A 16735-nucleotide genomic window follows, 5' to 3' on the forward strand; every position below is an offset into this window, starting at 1 on the left:
TATTATTATATCAATTTACCAAAGGAACTTTTTGCGGTAGGCTATGAGCTAACAGCAACAACATGCTGTGTTACAGCAGTGGAGTAGTCTACGTGATACGCAGGTATACACCGTATACCCACTCTTTGTGTAAATAGCCCACAATCTTTTCTAACTTTGCCAAACCTAAAATGAAAACTAAAATGTGGGGCTCTCTCGCCTTGGGCACCAAATAACCTAGAGCCGGCCCTGGATAATCAGGTTTGCTCATTCTTTGTGATTGGCAGATCTCAGCAAAGACTGGCAAGCAGTTTTCTTATTGGCGGGGCTGTGTTTTGGCTGCTGGCAGTGGAGAAAGTGGTGGGAGAACTGTTTTCACTCAAACAGAATGAGTGCAATCACTCATGCTTTCACATGCACGCCCTGACACTCGTGCACAAACACTCACACACATTGAGCTTGATGGATCTGAACTATTAACTAACCAAGCAATTAGTGTGTGACAGCACAGCCCCTGGGAAAGACTGATAACAAGGTATAAACTGTAGACTGTTAAGAAGCCCAAACATCTGGACACAACAACACAGATGACAAACAAACCCTCCTTAGATTTCACTGAACAACTGAGAGAGGGACACAAGGACACAATTAGCATGCATCTGATGCTTTACATAAAAAAAACACACAAAAAAAAAACACATGAGAAATTTAATCAAGGAGCTGACAGAGAGTATAAAAATCTGTGATGTTCAGCAAAACAATGATATTTTGAGGAACTCAAGCCACAAAGCCATGCGATTTGTAATAACTGGATGAGTTAGCAGAGTCCACCATATGAGGGAAATTAATGACTTAGCTTATTCCCTGTGAGTTTTTATGAACACAGTGTCTGCAACTGATTCCTCAAATTACGACAGCTGTCATCTACTTTAATGATGCCCATATTTGTAAATGACAAACTAATCACATTGTTATGAACTTTGAAAACAGCTCAATTTAACTGGTATCATGAGCAAAGAACTATTGCTAATGTCGTATTCTGTTCCCTCGCTTTCTTTAATCATTACAGCCCACATTTAAACCACACAGGGCTGCACACTGCATCACTTTTTTTCAAAGAAAACACACAGATGCATATGAAGTGAGTATCATTAAACACAGTATATTGCACCCTGACGTGGAGTAAAAGAGACTGAAACGCTGTCATTTTCCACTAATAGTGCATCCACAGAAATTATGATGAGGTCTACTGAGGGCTTTGGCCATGAAATTTCATAAAATGAGGCAAATATGACTGTATTTACATAATTACACAGCTCAAACTGAGGATTTGCAAACATAATGCTGCATAAATCCCAAAGGGTGAAAGTGTGTCAAACTGGTCAATGTCAGTGCTGATAAAGTCCTACATTTAAATTCAAAACTTGCCCGAAGACATTTGAGGTGACATCAGAGTAGGTAGCCATAAACCAAATCAATGGAAAAATTCAGAAAAAAAATCATAGAAAAAACAACTCAAGCACTGTTGTTGACAGGTTTTAATACTTTCAGGCTTTACTGCATCTATAATCTGTCTTCAAAGGACAACGTCTCCTACTTCTCTTTTCTCCTCGGTTTTCATGATTATTCCGAGAACTTTCAGACATTCACTTGAAGATGGAACGAAAGGGAATGAAATCATGTAGAAAACTATCCTAAAAAACAGCCCACAGAACACCCCTGAATTAAAGAAAAGAGGCAAATATTTGTATGCAACTGAAGAAATAAAACAATTCAAATCTGTTGTGTACTGAAAATATCTGGGTGACATGCTGTCAATTACTTGATGCTTTCATGATTATTCATATAGAGAATCACATATATCGGGACCATTCAGGATTTTATGACAGTTTTTTTTGTACATTAATTGATACAGAATCTGTCCATATTGTGTGTTTACATATGAGTGAATACTGGATATTTAAAATAATTATCAGACTAAATTGTACCATATAAGCAAGGCATGGGAACTTAAAATTTCAAAATTGCATTGATTAGAGATAAAGTCAGCAAATCTCTGTCTAGTACACTGGATGCGACAAAGCGACCATTGAAAATTATTAGAAATTTGTCTCAATGTGTCATAAATATATATATATATATATATATGGTGTAGACAGCATCACTGATTATAATGAGTTCCATAGTAATTTGTTGTGCTGCTCCGTGACACTCATGTCCGGTGTTGACATGGTCTTTCTTTGTTTCACAGAACTAAATGTTGCCTGGATTGCGTACACATGTGTGGGGTGGAGCTATTTAAACAGGGGCAAGACCCTTTTGGGCTATAGGGGTGTGTTTGTTTTGGTGATTTCAAATGTCAACATTGGCTACCAAAAATCACTTACCCCACCTTTAATCCTTCCCAATACCTAAACTTAACAACTACCTTTCTAAGTAATAATAAGCAGCAAATGATGAGTTTACTGAGGCAAAAGTCATAGTTAATGGTTTGTTAATAGCAAGAACAGGAACTTAAAATAAACTGTGACTGAAATTTCATAGCGTATTTTAGATGTACATGGGGTATGATATATTTCACAAAACAAAAATGTTGCTCTTTATTCTTAACTAGAATAACAACCTCTATATGTTACACATATCTAAAAACAGCTATACTGTATCAGTAAACAAAAATCGTAATCTAAGATTCAGCTTTTTTTGGCTGCCTGCAGCGATCACTACTTCTGCTAAATAGAAAACGATCATTTAAATGGTAAACAGCACAAGAGTCAAATGGTTAGAAATCGCAGAGTTATGAGCAGATTTCATGATGAGATCCAAAACGATTGAGCGGAGGATACAAACATCATTTACAATGCAGTTGCCAGTTTCAGCCCGATGAAAAGGCCCAAAGATTCTCCAGAGACAAGTTATGATTTATCATCCTTCTGGCTCCTGCCTCTACATGAATGTATCACTTTAAGAGAAGACAAACGAGTCAACTGATGACCCCCATTAAGGGCCAATTAGATAAGAAATATGATTCTCTAATGTGTACATTGGTCGAACACTATATCTTACGCTTACATCGTTCGATTATCGAACTCAAGAAGAGAATGAGAGAATAAGACAACACAAGCATCTATAAGAGCAAAAGTAGGACCGAAACAGAGGCACTGAAAACCATTAGATAGCAAAAGGCAGAAAGCAAGGAATAAAAGGCCTGTCAGAAGTCCCCTGATTTAAGAGGCTGTTAACTCACCCACCCTGCAGAGAGAACCATGTTCCTCAACCCCTCGGAGCAGTCACCAATCTCCATACCTTCATCTCATCTCACAAGCTACCCATAATGCACTGCTCTTGAGTGCCTCTGCAATTAGACTATTGCTATGGCAACCAGCTGCCTTGCCTGCCTGCCTTTTCAATTTAGAGAAAGAGAGAGAGAGAGAGAGAGAGGCGTGAGGAGAGAGCAGCCCAATGTTACAACCATAAAACCTTTACATCAATCATGTATATGCCTGGAATGAAAATGGCCTTTTTTTTCTGCAAATGGCTAATCGATGCGCTCCAGCTGAAAATGTAGAAGCCACCTCAATTGCACACAAGCCCATGGATCAACGCACCAACAGCAAGGTGTAACCTCCAAACCACGTGAGGAATGAGCGATTGTATTTCAGTCCTTCTATCTTTTCATCTCTCTCTGTCTCTTTCTGTTTACCCTTCGGCTGTTTTCCATCCCTTTTTCTCACCTTCTCATCTGCTGAAGCTCCAATGAGTGCTGACAGATCCAATGTGCTCTCGCCAGCATGGAGCACTTACACAACAGGCCATGAATTCCCAGGGTGACCGTAGGGGTTAGGGTTGGATTCATAGCCTGCTGAGGAGTGCAAACGAACCACTAAATGATGGTTACATAGGTCATAATCCCACTCTACCACCTTTATGACCTTATGCAAGGCAATTAACCCAGGCACAAACTGCTAATATCCTTTTTCTCCACCAATACATGCTCTTGTGTTAAAGCACCTTTTCTGGATATCACAAAATCCATTAGTTACACACATAGACTGTATAAAAACAGGAAAGCTCTGAAGTACATTCATTCGATCACAAAAACAGAACAAAAGATGTAGAAGAGACTGGACACAATCACAATTTGAATCAAAAGTCCAGCAGTAGTTTTGTATCTACTGTAGTGCCTAAAAAGACTAAAGTCCTTGCTCACTGAGTCCGAAAGGATTATTATTTTTTTTAGATGTGAAAACGCATAAAATCAAACATGATCCAAAATTTTTTTTAAGACAGACGAAAGTTTTTGAGGCCATGTAAACATGATTGGCACAGCATTAGGTTTTATTTATTTTTTTACATGCTAACATTTCGGTTTCAGTGTGCAGGGTGTTAGGGTTTAGGGTTTTAGGGTTAAACTTCTCAACTTTTTAAGTGCCAATGCAGGTGTCAGCCAATCAGATTGCCATATCTTTAGTTATTTTTAAATAGCTTTTAGTCATTTCGGTCCCAAGTTATGGAACTCTTTTCCTGACAACCTACGAGCCGTTGACTCATTAATTGTTAAATATGTTTGTTTTTGTGTATATTAGCCATCCTGTAAAGCACTTTGTAAACATTGTTTTAAAAGGTGCTATATAAATAAAGTTTTATAAATTACAAATACCCTGGTGCAGATGCTAGCCAACTGCGATCATAAAACACCAGAAATGTAATGTGATTGGCTGTTGTCACTATGATGGTCGCATCAGCACCAAGCTTCAGAAACGCCATCCATACGTGGCGATGCCGATGCCCCGTGTGAATGCACTGTCAAACTTAGTTCTGTCCACTGGTTTGGTAACTGGATTTTTGAGATGAGGGCATTGCACTCAAAAAGTCTATTATCTATATTATTATCTGTATATTTTGGTATAACTGTGTTAGTTTCAGAAATTATATATATTGTTTTGTTTTACATTTTTATTTTTAAATCTGTTTAGATTTTCCTGAGATGTCTATAATAAGCCACTGAATGGAAGGTTCCATTGTGACTTTCTGTATTATGCTACACCATGTGGTGTAACAACATGCCCCAGACTAAATGGTGTGTAAATCAAATAATACTTCATAATTTAATCAGCCCTCTAAATCTATGGGAAATAAAATCTGTCAAAAGTCTGTGACCTTGAAGCCTGTGACTGGCCGTTTCATTTTAACATATTTCTTTTAAAGCTGGAGATTTTCTTATTGAAAAAATCATTCTTTAACATTTTAGTATAAGGAACAGTTATCACTATTAACTAGTTGCTTATTAGTATGCATATTATTAAAATACTGGCTGTTTATTTGTACTTATAAAATGTATATTCTGCATGACCGTATTTTACATCATTAATCCTACCAATACCTAAACCTAACATCTAACTTTAATAAATTAGGAGTTTATTGAGGCAAAAGTCATAGTTAATGGTTTGTTAATAGCAAGAATTGGACCTTAAAATAAAGTGTGACTGAATATTCTAATAAAAAATTCCAATATTGTCAAAAAAAAACAAAAAACAAAAAAAAACAACAACCCTGAAATCATTTTATTAAACTCATTATCAATTAATTAATAGATATATTAAAATCTTTAATTATTATTATTTTTTTTTTCAGCAGTGACAACAGAATTTTGTCAGAAATCATTATTATTGTGTGTGTATATTGTGCAGGGCGACATTTAATCACAATTGCTCAACTTAGTTGTACCAAACTCATGAGTTAATTAACATTTATATAAATGTGTTTATATGCAAATTAGTCTGTTCAGTAGGCTACCTGACACATCTAGACTTGACTCCAGCCCTGTAATCAAAGCTCGTCTCTGCTGCGGTCGTCATGGCAGCCAAAGAGTATTACCAGCGATCTGCAAGTGCCTACAGCTCCTCTCTTGCGCTCTCATTTCATTATTAAGCCCATCATTAAGACGTGGTGTTGGTATGAAAACAGGACTTTGTGCTTATGTGTGTGACGCGTGAAGACTGGGCCTGTGTTGATGTGATCATGCTGACTGGAAGCTCATCGGGAGATAAAGAACAAATTACACAGTTGTTGAAATGGTCAGTTGAGGTTTAAGTGTGAACATCTATGGACTCTGGTGACAGTGAGACTACGTGGGGGTCAAGTGTGGAGAAGAGATCATCCTTTTTGATCTCTTTGATCTTTATTTTGTTTGAAGGGACAAGATTTTGAAAGATAAAAAAAATAAAAATAATAAGATTTAGGGGTTTTCAATGAATCAGTTATCAGCCTTATTTGCAAAAATCCACTATCAGAAATCCTCTAATATAAATGATTAGGCTATATTTTGCAGTAAGATATTTCAATATCAGAAAATATAAGAAGGAGAAGGTCAAATATCATAATATATAATCAATTGTAAGAATGACTGATTAAAACATAATCCGACACCAAGAGTAAACGCAGTTTAGCATGCTATGTGTAAAAATAATTTCAAAAATCGACTGCAACTCAATAAAAAGAAAGTCTTATCATTATAACTTTTTATATAAAGCAGATTATGGTATACTCCGTAATTCGCTCCCCACACTGTGAAAGCCTATCAGAGTCCCACATTGTCATGTTACAGCGCTTCCAGGCCTGATTCCACCACTGCTAACGGGATTGAGTGTGTGTGTGTGTGTGTGGGCCCTGTGACTGGACTGGGATGAAGCCTTGGCCCAAGGCTTCATCCCACTCCAGTCATGTATGTAGCCTCACACACACATGTACACAGACACACTCTATCCAGCATCCATTCCTCTCAGGGACGCCACAGGAAATAGAATCAAATGACGGTAACCAGAAAGAATCGCAATTTGCCACATCATATTTTCTGGTTGAGAGAACACCTTCTTTTTCTGTCTGTTTCTCACTTTTCTATCTCACCCTCTCTCTCTCTCACACCCTAAATCTTTTAGGTTTCCACTTCCTTTCTAACATTAGCATTGTTTTCCTCTTAGTTTAGCTTAAAGAGTAATGAGATAAATGTCATTTAAAAAGGTAATTTATTCACCAACATATCCAGTAAGATATTAAAACATCCATAAAACAAGACACATTTACTTCAGATGCAAAGTTGAAGCCTAAATATCTCCATATTAATATTTTTACATTAAATTAATTAAAAAGAATGTTTCAATATTTATTTTTGAAAATAAAACAAGTACTGATGCATATTAAGAACGTGTGTTTTTAATAGTAAATAGTATGGAAGACCAAACCTGCAGAAATAAAAAATAAAAAAATATATAGATATAAACGTAATAAAAGGAAAATAAATTAATTAAATAAATAAATAAATAAATGATGTGATAAAAACAAAAATTTGAAAAGTTAATTTGTAATAAAAATTTATCCTGAATTTATATTTTAAATTACCTTTTACTTTATATATTATTTTCTGTATTTATTTAACATTTATTTTTATTATTTTTAAGTTTTATTTACTTTCATACTTTTTTTTATTTATTTTTCAGTGTATTTATTCATTTATTTGTTTATTTTTTATATGTATTTATTTATTCCCACATGTATTTATTTTCAGATTTATTTATTTATTCATTTATTTCTTTTTACTTTTCCGTGTGCATCATGGAAATGAGAGAGGCGGTCCTTGTGGATCGCCAGTGAATCATTGGTTGAAAGCTCACGCAGATGCGTCAGATTAAACTAATAATAGAGATGGGAGTTTGAGAGTGGGATGTGCCAGATCAACTGGAGAGATTCAATATATTTTCACAGATTCCCATTTATTATGTTGAATTATTTAATAGCGACTGAATTCAATTACTTATCCTCATAGTTACATCATTAAGCCCAGAACCATTAACATCGTCAATGGTCTAAGTTGATGACGCCTCTAGACACACTCGGTGGAGGTTTCTACAGCATGTGCTCATTCTGTAATCACAGAGAAACTCTTCACTCTCAAAAGCATTGTGAGCATAAGTTTATTGTAAACCAGTTATACCTAAGGTCTCTACAGTCTATTCAGGCTCACAATGCTTTTTGGAAATGCAACCCACTGGCATTAAGTTGGCTTGATGTTAGAAGCTCGGTATTTGCAAATTCATGGATCATCTCTAAAGTTAAATACATTAGTATACACGTTTCTAATTCCATTAGCATTTTAAGAGAATAGCTTACAGTCACTAAACCAACAGTAAAGTGTTCATCTATGAGTCAGGTATATTTAGTAATATTTACATATGATTTGAGTTTGTTTTATAAATATAAAATCTAACACATACCAATGTTGTATATAACCTTAGAGATGGTCCCTAAACTTGCAGATATCGAGCGACTAGTGCTAAGTCAACTTTATGCCAGTGGGTCGCGTTTCCAAAAAGCATTTTGAGCCTGAGAAGACTGTAGAGACATTTAGTGCAACTGGTTTTATGATAAACTTATGCTCACAATGCTTTTGGGAGTCTTTTCTCTGTGATTACAAAATGAAGACACGCCTTAGAAACCTCCACCCAGTGTCTAGTAGCGTCATCAACCTACAAACTCATTGATTATGTTGATAGTTCAGGGCTTAATGATGTAACTATGAGGATAAGTAACTGAATTCAGTTGCTATAAAATAATTCGAAATAATAATGTGAATCTGTGAAAATATATTGGATTGGATATTTAATCTGATGCCTCTGCATGATCTCTCGACCAATGATTCACCAGCGCTCCACAAGGGCCGCCTTCCTCATTTCCATGTTGCACACGAAAGTAAAAAGAAATATATGAATAAGTAAATCTGGAAATAAATACATGTGGGAATAAAATAAATGCATTTTAAAAAAAATAAAATAAATGCATGAATAAATACATTAAAAAAAATAAAAAAAAAATAAAATATATATATATATAAATAAATGTAAAATGAATAGAGAAAATACATAAAGGAAAAAAGTCATTTAAAATATAAATTCAGGATTAAATTTTATTACAAATGAACTATTTTTGTTTTTATCACATAATTTATTTATTTATTTATTTTACTATTATTACATCTATCTATCTATCTATCTATCTATCTATCTATCTATCTATCTATCTATCTATCTATCTATCTATCTATCTATCTATCTATCTATCTATTATTTATTTATTTATTTATCCATACTATTTCACTGAAAAACAAAAACAAAAAACACACGTTCTTAATATGCATAAGTACATGTTTTATTTTCAAATATAAATATTGAAACATTCTTTTTAATTCTTTTATTACATGTATTTATTTATCTATTATTTATTTTTAATTTCTGCAGGTTTAGTCCTCCATAAAATAGTGGTAATATTTAAATATAATTTAATATCTGTTCAGTGATTTCTTTCAATCAAATATGAATTAAATGTGCGCTTCTGTGATTCAAAACACTTTTTGAAAGGAATGATTCATCCCAGGTAGGCACTGTTATGAGCCCACTTGGCTTATAATCATTTAATTATTAAGCAATGTGATCACAATAGGTCTGAGCAATAGGACATGACTAGTTTCCACCCCAAAATCTCATATTAGAATAATTTTTTATTTAACCCATTATTCCTTACTAACCCTGATTTTGCATCTTTCAAATCAGTCACACCTGATGTGCATAAACTGACATACTCATGAAAAGATAATCAGTGATATAATGGCTCATCTATGATGATGAATGAGGAGATGATTACACCAGGACTCAAGAAGAGGTATCTTAAAGCTGGAGTTTGTCAGTTAATGACACCAAAAGATCTATTCCACAGAGATGTAAACACAGTATAAACACAATGTAAACATAGTCAGTTATGTCTTAAATAGTAAACAGATGGGGAAAAAAAAATTAATTGGATGTGACAAATATGTGCATTACTTCTTAGTGTAAACAGTCTAAAAGAAGTTCTGCTGTCTATGATGCAGCATTAAATAAACAATATTGACAATTACAAGTGGAGGATAACTTATATTAAAGCACGTTGAACTAAAGAAATTCATAGTGAAGCAACATTTAACTGATAATAGTTCATTTTATTTACAGTACTGAATCAGTAATATTGTATAGAGTGCCAATAATTTAAGTAGTTTTATTGTACTTTTGATTACTTTCTTTGTTTTGCTACTTTCCTTGTTTACTTGAAAAATGTCTATTGTCGAATGCTGCTGCTAGGTACTTCAGAATAACAAGCACTGTTTATCTCATTAATGTCTTTGTTATATTGCTTGCAATTAGTTTCTTTGTTCTTCATTTTATTACTGACTGTTTACTTGTCTTAACTGTGTTTACTGGTACATATTTTACAAGATTGGGATTTCAATTTGACATTTGGTAACATTTAATCTCTAGACAAACAATTTTGGTATTATGACTAAAGACCTGCACACTGACTTTACTCCCATTTTGTAGTTGCTCCTGAAATGTGCTGTTCATTTGCATAGAGATAAACTTTTTGCTACTTTCTTGCATCTCTGGACACACTTGGAATCGGTCTCCACTGGTCACTGGAAATAGGTGGTTCTCTGCTGAATGTGAATGGGATCATGTTGTTTAGACGTTGCATGTCTCTGACAGCATGAATGGGGCTTAGGGATTCACCTAACCCATCCAATCAAAAATTAAAAATCAAAGTTGATAATCCAAAAGTTCCAAAGTTGTTACTTATTCCTCTTCATTACTAATAATTTAAATTACACTGCTCAATGCAATTTTCAGTAAATCTAATATATATATATATATATATATATATATATTAGAGACTATAATGGTTATCAATGTCATTTATGTTTTTAGTGACACTAAAAACAGTCAAAAAAAATCACTGAGCAGGCTTGCGTTTAACAAGGCATAGTCTTACATAAAGATCTGTTTCTTGAGGGGATGCGCTTGAAATCAGGTCAAGCCCCACACCCATGCAGACTCAGTTAAATCTCAGCGCACTGTCAGCGCCAATGGCCATGGTACCACTTCCAGGCACTGCATTTGTTTATCAAATTGCATGATAAAAATCTCCCCACTGCTCCATTCTCTCAGACAACAAACCATTTGCATTGTAAATACCACTCTAGAGGAGAGGAGGGGCGGAGAAAAGGGGAATATTTCTGCCCATGCTCCTGAGGGCAAATATAAAAGACACATACTTTCGTCTTGCATGGGCATATCAGAGTTGAGATCACATAATAGTCCCTAAGAAACTTTATCTTCCCAGCCAACAGAGCGAGAAGAAGAAAGCAGAAGGTTAGGAAAGAGAGAGAGAGAGAGAGAGAGAGAGAGAGAGAGAGAGAGAGAGAGAGAGAGAGAGAGAGAGAGAGAGAGAGAGAGAGAGAGAGAGAGAGACAACCGTGTTACCTGGAATTCAATGCCATAGTTCTCCCTGCAGAAGTCTCGGAGTTTGGGATAGACATGTTCTTTCAGAGCATTTCTCTCTGCTTCTGTATCTGTGACAGGAAACACAAACAAACACGAATATTAAGAGAGGATACTCAGAGGACAGAATTTTAAACATTTATCTGTAAATATTCATAAATCTCTGTTTGTAAATGTCTGTAAATCATTTTATTCAGATTTTTTACAGGCTGTTATTACAAAAAAGCACTGTGTTGGTATATTTATTCATATTTTGAATTTATTTTTATATTTTCACGTTGCACTTTATATTTAGTTTAAGATTTTACTCAATTTATGTGCTTTTGTCATTTGTTTTTTTTAGTTGTTGTTTTTTTATTTTATTTTTTATGTATCTAATGGTTTGAGTAACACTTTAGTAAAGGGACCAATTCTCACTTTTAACTAGTTGCTTATTAGTATGCCTATTATTAACATATTGGCTGTTTATTAGTAGTTATAAAGCACATATTCTGCATGATCATATTCTACATCCCTACATCCCCTAATACCCAATACCTTAACTTAACAACTACCTTACTAACTACTAATAAGCATAAAATGAGGGGTTTATTGAGGCAAACTTCAGAGTTTATGGTTTGTTAATAGTTAGAATCGGACCTAAAAATAAAGTTTTGATTTTATTTCAGTGTTTTTTTATTAGGTCATTTAGTACTTCAACATTACCTTATATTTTAACTAGTTGCCAAAGTTTGGCAAAATTTATATTTTTCAAAAGTAAAAAAATAAATAAATAAAATAAATAAAAACCTTTCATCCAATATTGTCTTTGTTTCAATAAATGATTTTTAATAGTTTTAGTAGTATTTTTAGTAAACAACAACAACACCTAAAGATTACCACATTCATGCATCATGGTATGTCCAAACAACAACAATAATAAAAAAATAAATAAAAGAATTGTCAATGTGGATTTAAGGTCTCTCCCTCTAAGATACTTTACATCACATGCATAAGTGCTTAGGAGCAAATCACATACAAACACATACAAACTTCTCTCGATCAGTTACTGTTTTTTGTTCTCTTTTCAAAACTCCGTTCTTTCATACACTTTATTTTCTCAGGGGATAGCTGCCAGCAAGGCTTGAAAACAGAGATACCCCGGTTTACACTGAAGTCACTTCTGTTCTCTGCTGCTAGTAACAGAGCAAAAACAAACACAGCTTCTGAAATCACACTGACAATCTTGGATACAAAACCTGGAAACAAAGTTTCATGATTTTGAAAATGCAAAAGATAGTAATGATATGACATCAAGTAAGAAATATTCAGCATAAATGAGAATATGAGAAGATGATTGTCAGGTTTGACACTAACTGGTGCAGTTCGTGCAGCTTGTGTGCTGTTGCCATTAAAGCAAAACACATTCTGAAATTAATTTAAATTATTCACTTATGAATTAATTATTGGTTAATAAAATCAGTTAACTTAAAATGCAAAATGCAAAAATAGCAGCATTTACTAATGGCCTTAGAAACTTGCACACAGCAGCAGTGTATATTGTTCAATATACAAGACATATGAGACATATACAAGAATATACAAGTGAAATCCTTACTGTATTTACTACTGTACACAGCTGCTAGTAGCAAGGCGAAAACAAACAGCACCAGCGCCCTATTCACAAAACAATTAAACCTGCATTTACAAACCTTTGATAGAGTACCTAAAATATGAATATGAATATGAAAAGATTTGCTTTGCTATCACAACAGTCTAATTTCATGGTCATTTTACGTGTAGGTGATGCTTAGTCAAACATTTATCTTTGCATCTTTCTACTGAGCTTTGATTTACCTTGGAATGACAATGAAAGGTAGCTGAACCTGATTGCCATTTATACGCACATTTCACCGAAGCATGATTCCCTTTCTGTCGTTCATTACGATTGATGTCGTGATGACATAGGGGGTTTACTTGAGAGCCTCAATCTGCTCTGAGTTTCAGAGAAAATGGCAATGAGTTTTGGCTAGTGGATTTTGCATACCAGAGCCACTCGTGCATACAGATATAAATAGGTGACAGGTGCATCCACTCATTAGATTTTTGTTTCGGAGCTTAGTGGGTGAATGATTTCTTCTCCACAAAGCCTTTTCATTGTGACTGGAAGAAAGAAGTTGTCCTGGTTGGCATGACCGCACAAACAGCGGTGTCTCTGTTGATTCAGCGATTCCCCTGGGTGCTTCAACTAAAAGAGCAGTTTCTCATCACGGACGACTCACGTCTTTTTTAAAGTTGCCATTCTGTACGTGTTCTCTTGTTTGTGGTCATTACCTGTCCTCTCTTGATGGCCACAATCGTTGCCTTCAGTGTCTGGTTATCCAACACGCTGAAACTGCATTCGTGGATGACTCCTGTGTTCATTGCGAGCACATGCAATCTCGCCCCGCGCTCTTCACGGGGAATAGAGCAGCACCCTCTGTCTCTACACATCCAGGTTTCCCGGGATCAGGGTCAGGGGACCGCTGGCTAGAGCTCTGGGAGAGCTTCTCCGCTGGACACGTCCCCGAGGACCTCTAACTCCTCCCGCAGCAGATGTCCCGTGATCTCGTTGGCCCAGCTCATGATGTTCAGCATTTCATTTAGTGTGCCGCCGAAGGATTGGGTGTCGATTGCAGCATCGGGGGATGGGCTATCATCCTCTGAGGATGAAGATTCAGCAGGGCTGCCCCCCTCAGCTATCGGACTGGAAATGTGCACGCCTCCCAGTCCCACCCTCTCACGGCTGGATGATTGGTTTCTCGGTGCAAGGCATGGCTCACTGTGCGCCAGTGCCATCTTACCCTGGAGGTGCATAAGGAGCTGACGACGTCGTGGATGGCGAGCTTGAGCTGCCAAACCCATCCCAGCTTATTCGGATAGTTTGACTCAGCTATGTGATTCAGTTGACCAGGCGGAGAATGGCGAATTCATCCCGAGGCAATCAGGCTGATTTGGAGTCGATTCAGGGAAGCCCAGTTAGACCTTTTAGCTTCCTACGAGTCCTCCCACTGTTGGCTGTATTACGACCTGACCGGGGCCCTCCTCAGCACAGATGCACTGGCACACAGTTGGCCTGGGGTTCTACACAAATATGCATTTCCCCCAGTGAGCCTTCTCACACAGACACGGTGCAAGGTAAGGGAGGACGAGAAACAAGTCTTGCTGGTTGTGCCTTAGTGGCCTACCCAGACCTGATTTTTGGAACTTATGGTCCTCGCAACAGCCGATTCCTGGTACATCTCTCTGAGGAAGGACCTACTTTATCAGGGGCTCGGCACCAAATGGCACCTGCATGTGTGGCTCCATGGATGAGATGTAGCAGACTTAAGTGATCTGCCACTGGCGGTGTTAAACATGATCACTCAGGCTAGAGCTCCATCAACAAGGCAAGCCTATGCTCTGAAGTGGAGTCTGTTTGTGAATTGGTGTTTTTCTCACCGAGAAAACCCTCAAAGTTGCATGATTGGAGTAGTGCTTTCGTTCGCATGATCTCATTGTCAGGTTCCTGAGGGGTGCCAGAAGGTTGAATCCTCCTAGGACACCCCTGGTGCCTGTCCTGGCTGGTCTTCAGAGGGATCCCTTTGAGCCGGCCTCAGTTGAGCTTAAGTTCTTGTCTGCTAAGACAGCGCTCCTGACCACCCTCACTTCCATCAAGATGGTCAGGGACCTCTAAGCATTTTCCATGAGCGAAGAGTGCCTTGTGTTCAGGCCGGCCTACTCTCATGTTGTCCTTTCGTGATCAGGTGGTGAACCTGCAAGCACTGCCTTTGGAGGAGGCAGATCTAGCCTTTGCCTTACTGTGTCCCGTAAGAGCATTGTGCATATACGTGGACTGCACATGGAGCTTCAGAAGCTCTAAGCAGCTCTTTGTCTGCTACGGAGATCAGCAGAAAGGAAAGGCTGTCTCCAAGCAGAGGTTGGCCCACTTGACAGTGGATGCTATCACCTTGGCCTTCCAATCCCAAGGTGAGCCATGCCCCCTTGGACAACACTCCACACAGAGTGTGGGCGTTGGAAAGGTTACATACATACATACGTAACCCTTGTTCCCTGATGGAGGGAATGGAGACGTTATGTCCCCATGCCACAACGTTGAACCATCGCTGGTTGCCAGGGGCACATTCTCGGCTCCTCTGTGTAAAACCTGATGAATGGAAGCACCTATTGCCTATTTATACCCAAATGCACGGGAGTGGCAAATCCATTGGTGTTTTTTCTGAAAGTCAGAGCAGATTGGGGCTCAAGTAATCTCAACATATGTCATCACAACATAATGTCACTGTTCCCTCCATCAGGGAATGAGGGTTACATACGTAACCAATACGTTTCCTATTCTATTTGTCTGTATCAGTTTGCTATTGTGCAGGCTCTCCACTGATAGTTGATATTGTGAAAGAGAACAGGAAAATCTCTCTCTGTGGGTGATGAGGCCAATCATGCGCTCTGAACCCTCTAGATAGAGTCAGCCAAGACAGCGTGTCACAGCTCGCCTCAGTATCTCTATCTGTGTCAACCTATTTCAGATTTTTGGCGGTTGAACAGCTTGTGCGCCTTTCATGTTTTAAATCTTTTATAACTGTCCATTCTGATCTTTTTTGGGCTGTCCTATAAATTATCTATTCTCAGCGTGTTACTTTTCCCTCATACTGTTTTCCTGTGCCATTTTTGTTATTTTGTCAGTAATAAATGCTGTGGTGAAACTATCTAGAGTTTTTGTTTCCCTCCCACTACCTTTTCAACCAGCTGACTTGATAACTGCCTTGATAACTTTCCTTTGCCTTTTCATGCCTTCCTGTACTCTTTTAACTTTTTTCTCACTCCAACAAAAGTAAAACATGATTATCCAAGCAAGACAATTCTTTCTCTTTAAATTGGCATGAAATTAAAATTTGTATGCTGTGAAAATATTGTGAACAATTCACCTGTGCATATGTTTTATTTTTATATGCTTTGACCTTGTAATGTTTAATAAATATATCATATCTGGACCTTCCGATGGACCTTCGACCACACCCCTGCAAATTCACATTTGGCCACCAGTTGAGTGCAACACCCACATCTAAAATTTCACAGTACGGGAGAAAATATCTGCTGCTACTTCTATTTCATTGTGAATTTAAGATGCAGTCATAATAGAGTAGAGGTAATTGTATATCCATGTTTGATAGCGTAAGGTTCACACTATGAACGTAAAAATAAGCATTTTCAGAAGCTGAGTATAACGAGGATACATTATTCTATTGATTCTTCAAGCCCTGAACATTTTTTTTAAGTTTAAAAGTATTAACATATCACTTTTAACAGACCATGAATAACCCCAAATGCTTGATTATTTTCACAGTAATATTACAGACATGTAGTCTATGTCTGTATTATGT

At 36.8% G+C, this 16735-nt stretch overlaps 1 protein-coding gene across 1 annotated transcript in view; it reads right to left on the minus strand.

Annotated features, from left to right (window-relative positions):
* LOC132124661 (NACHT and WD repeat domain-containing protein 2) overlaps window positions 1-16735 on the minus strand; it is a 92415-nt gene that overhangs the window by 56697 nt on the left and 18983 nt on the right. The window contains exon 3 of the mRNA XM_059535783.1: window positions 11319-11407. Within this exon, the coding sequence (XP_059391766.1) occupies window positions 11319-11407 (89 nt within the window). The remainder of the gene's footprint in view (window positions 1-11318; window positions 11408-16735) is intronic.

The sequence above is a fragment of the Carassius carassius genome, chromosome 3 (assembly GCF_963082965.1).
Source record: "Carassius carassius chromosome 3, fCarCar2.1, whole genome shotgun sequence".
In the NCBI taxonomy this organism is placed as follows: domain Eukaryota; kingdom Metazoa; phylum Chordata; class Actinopteri; order Cypriniformes; family Cyprinidae; genus Carassius; species Carassius carassius.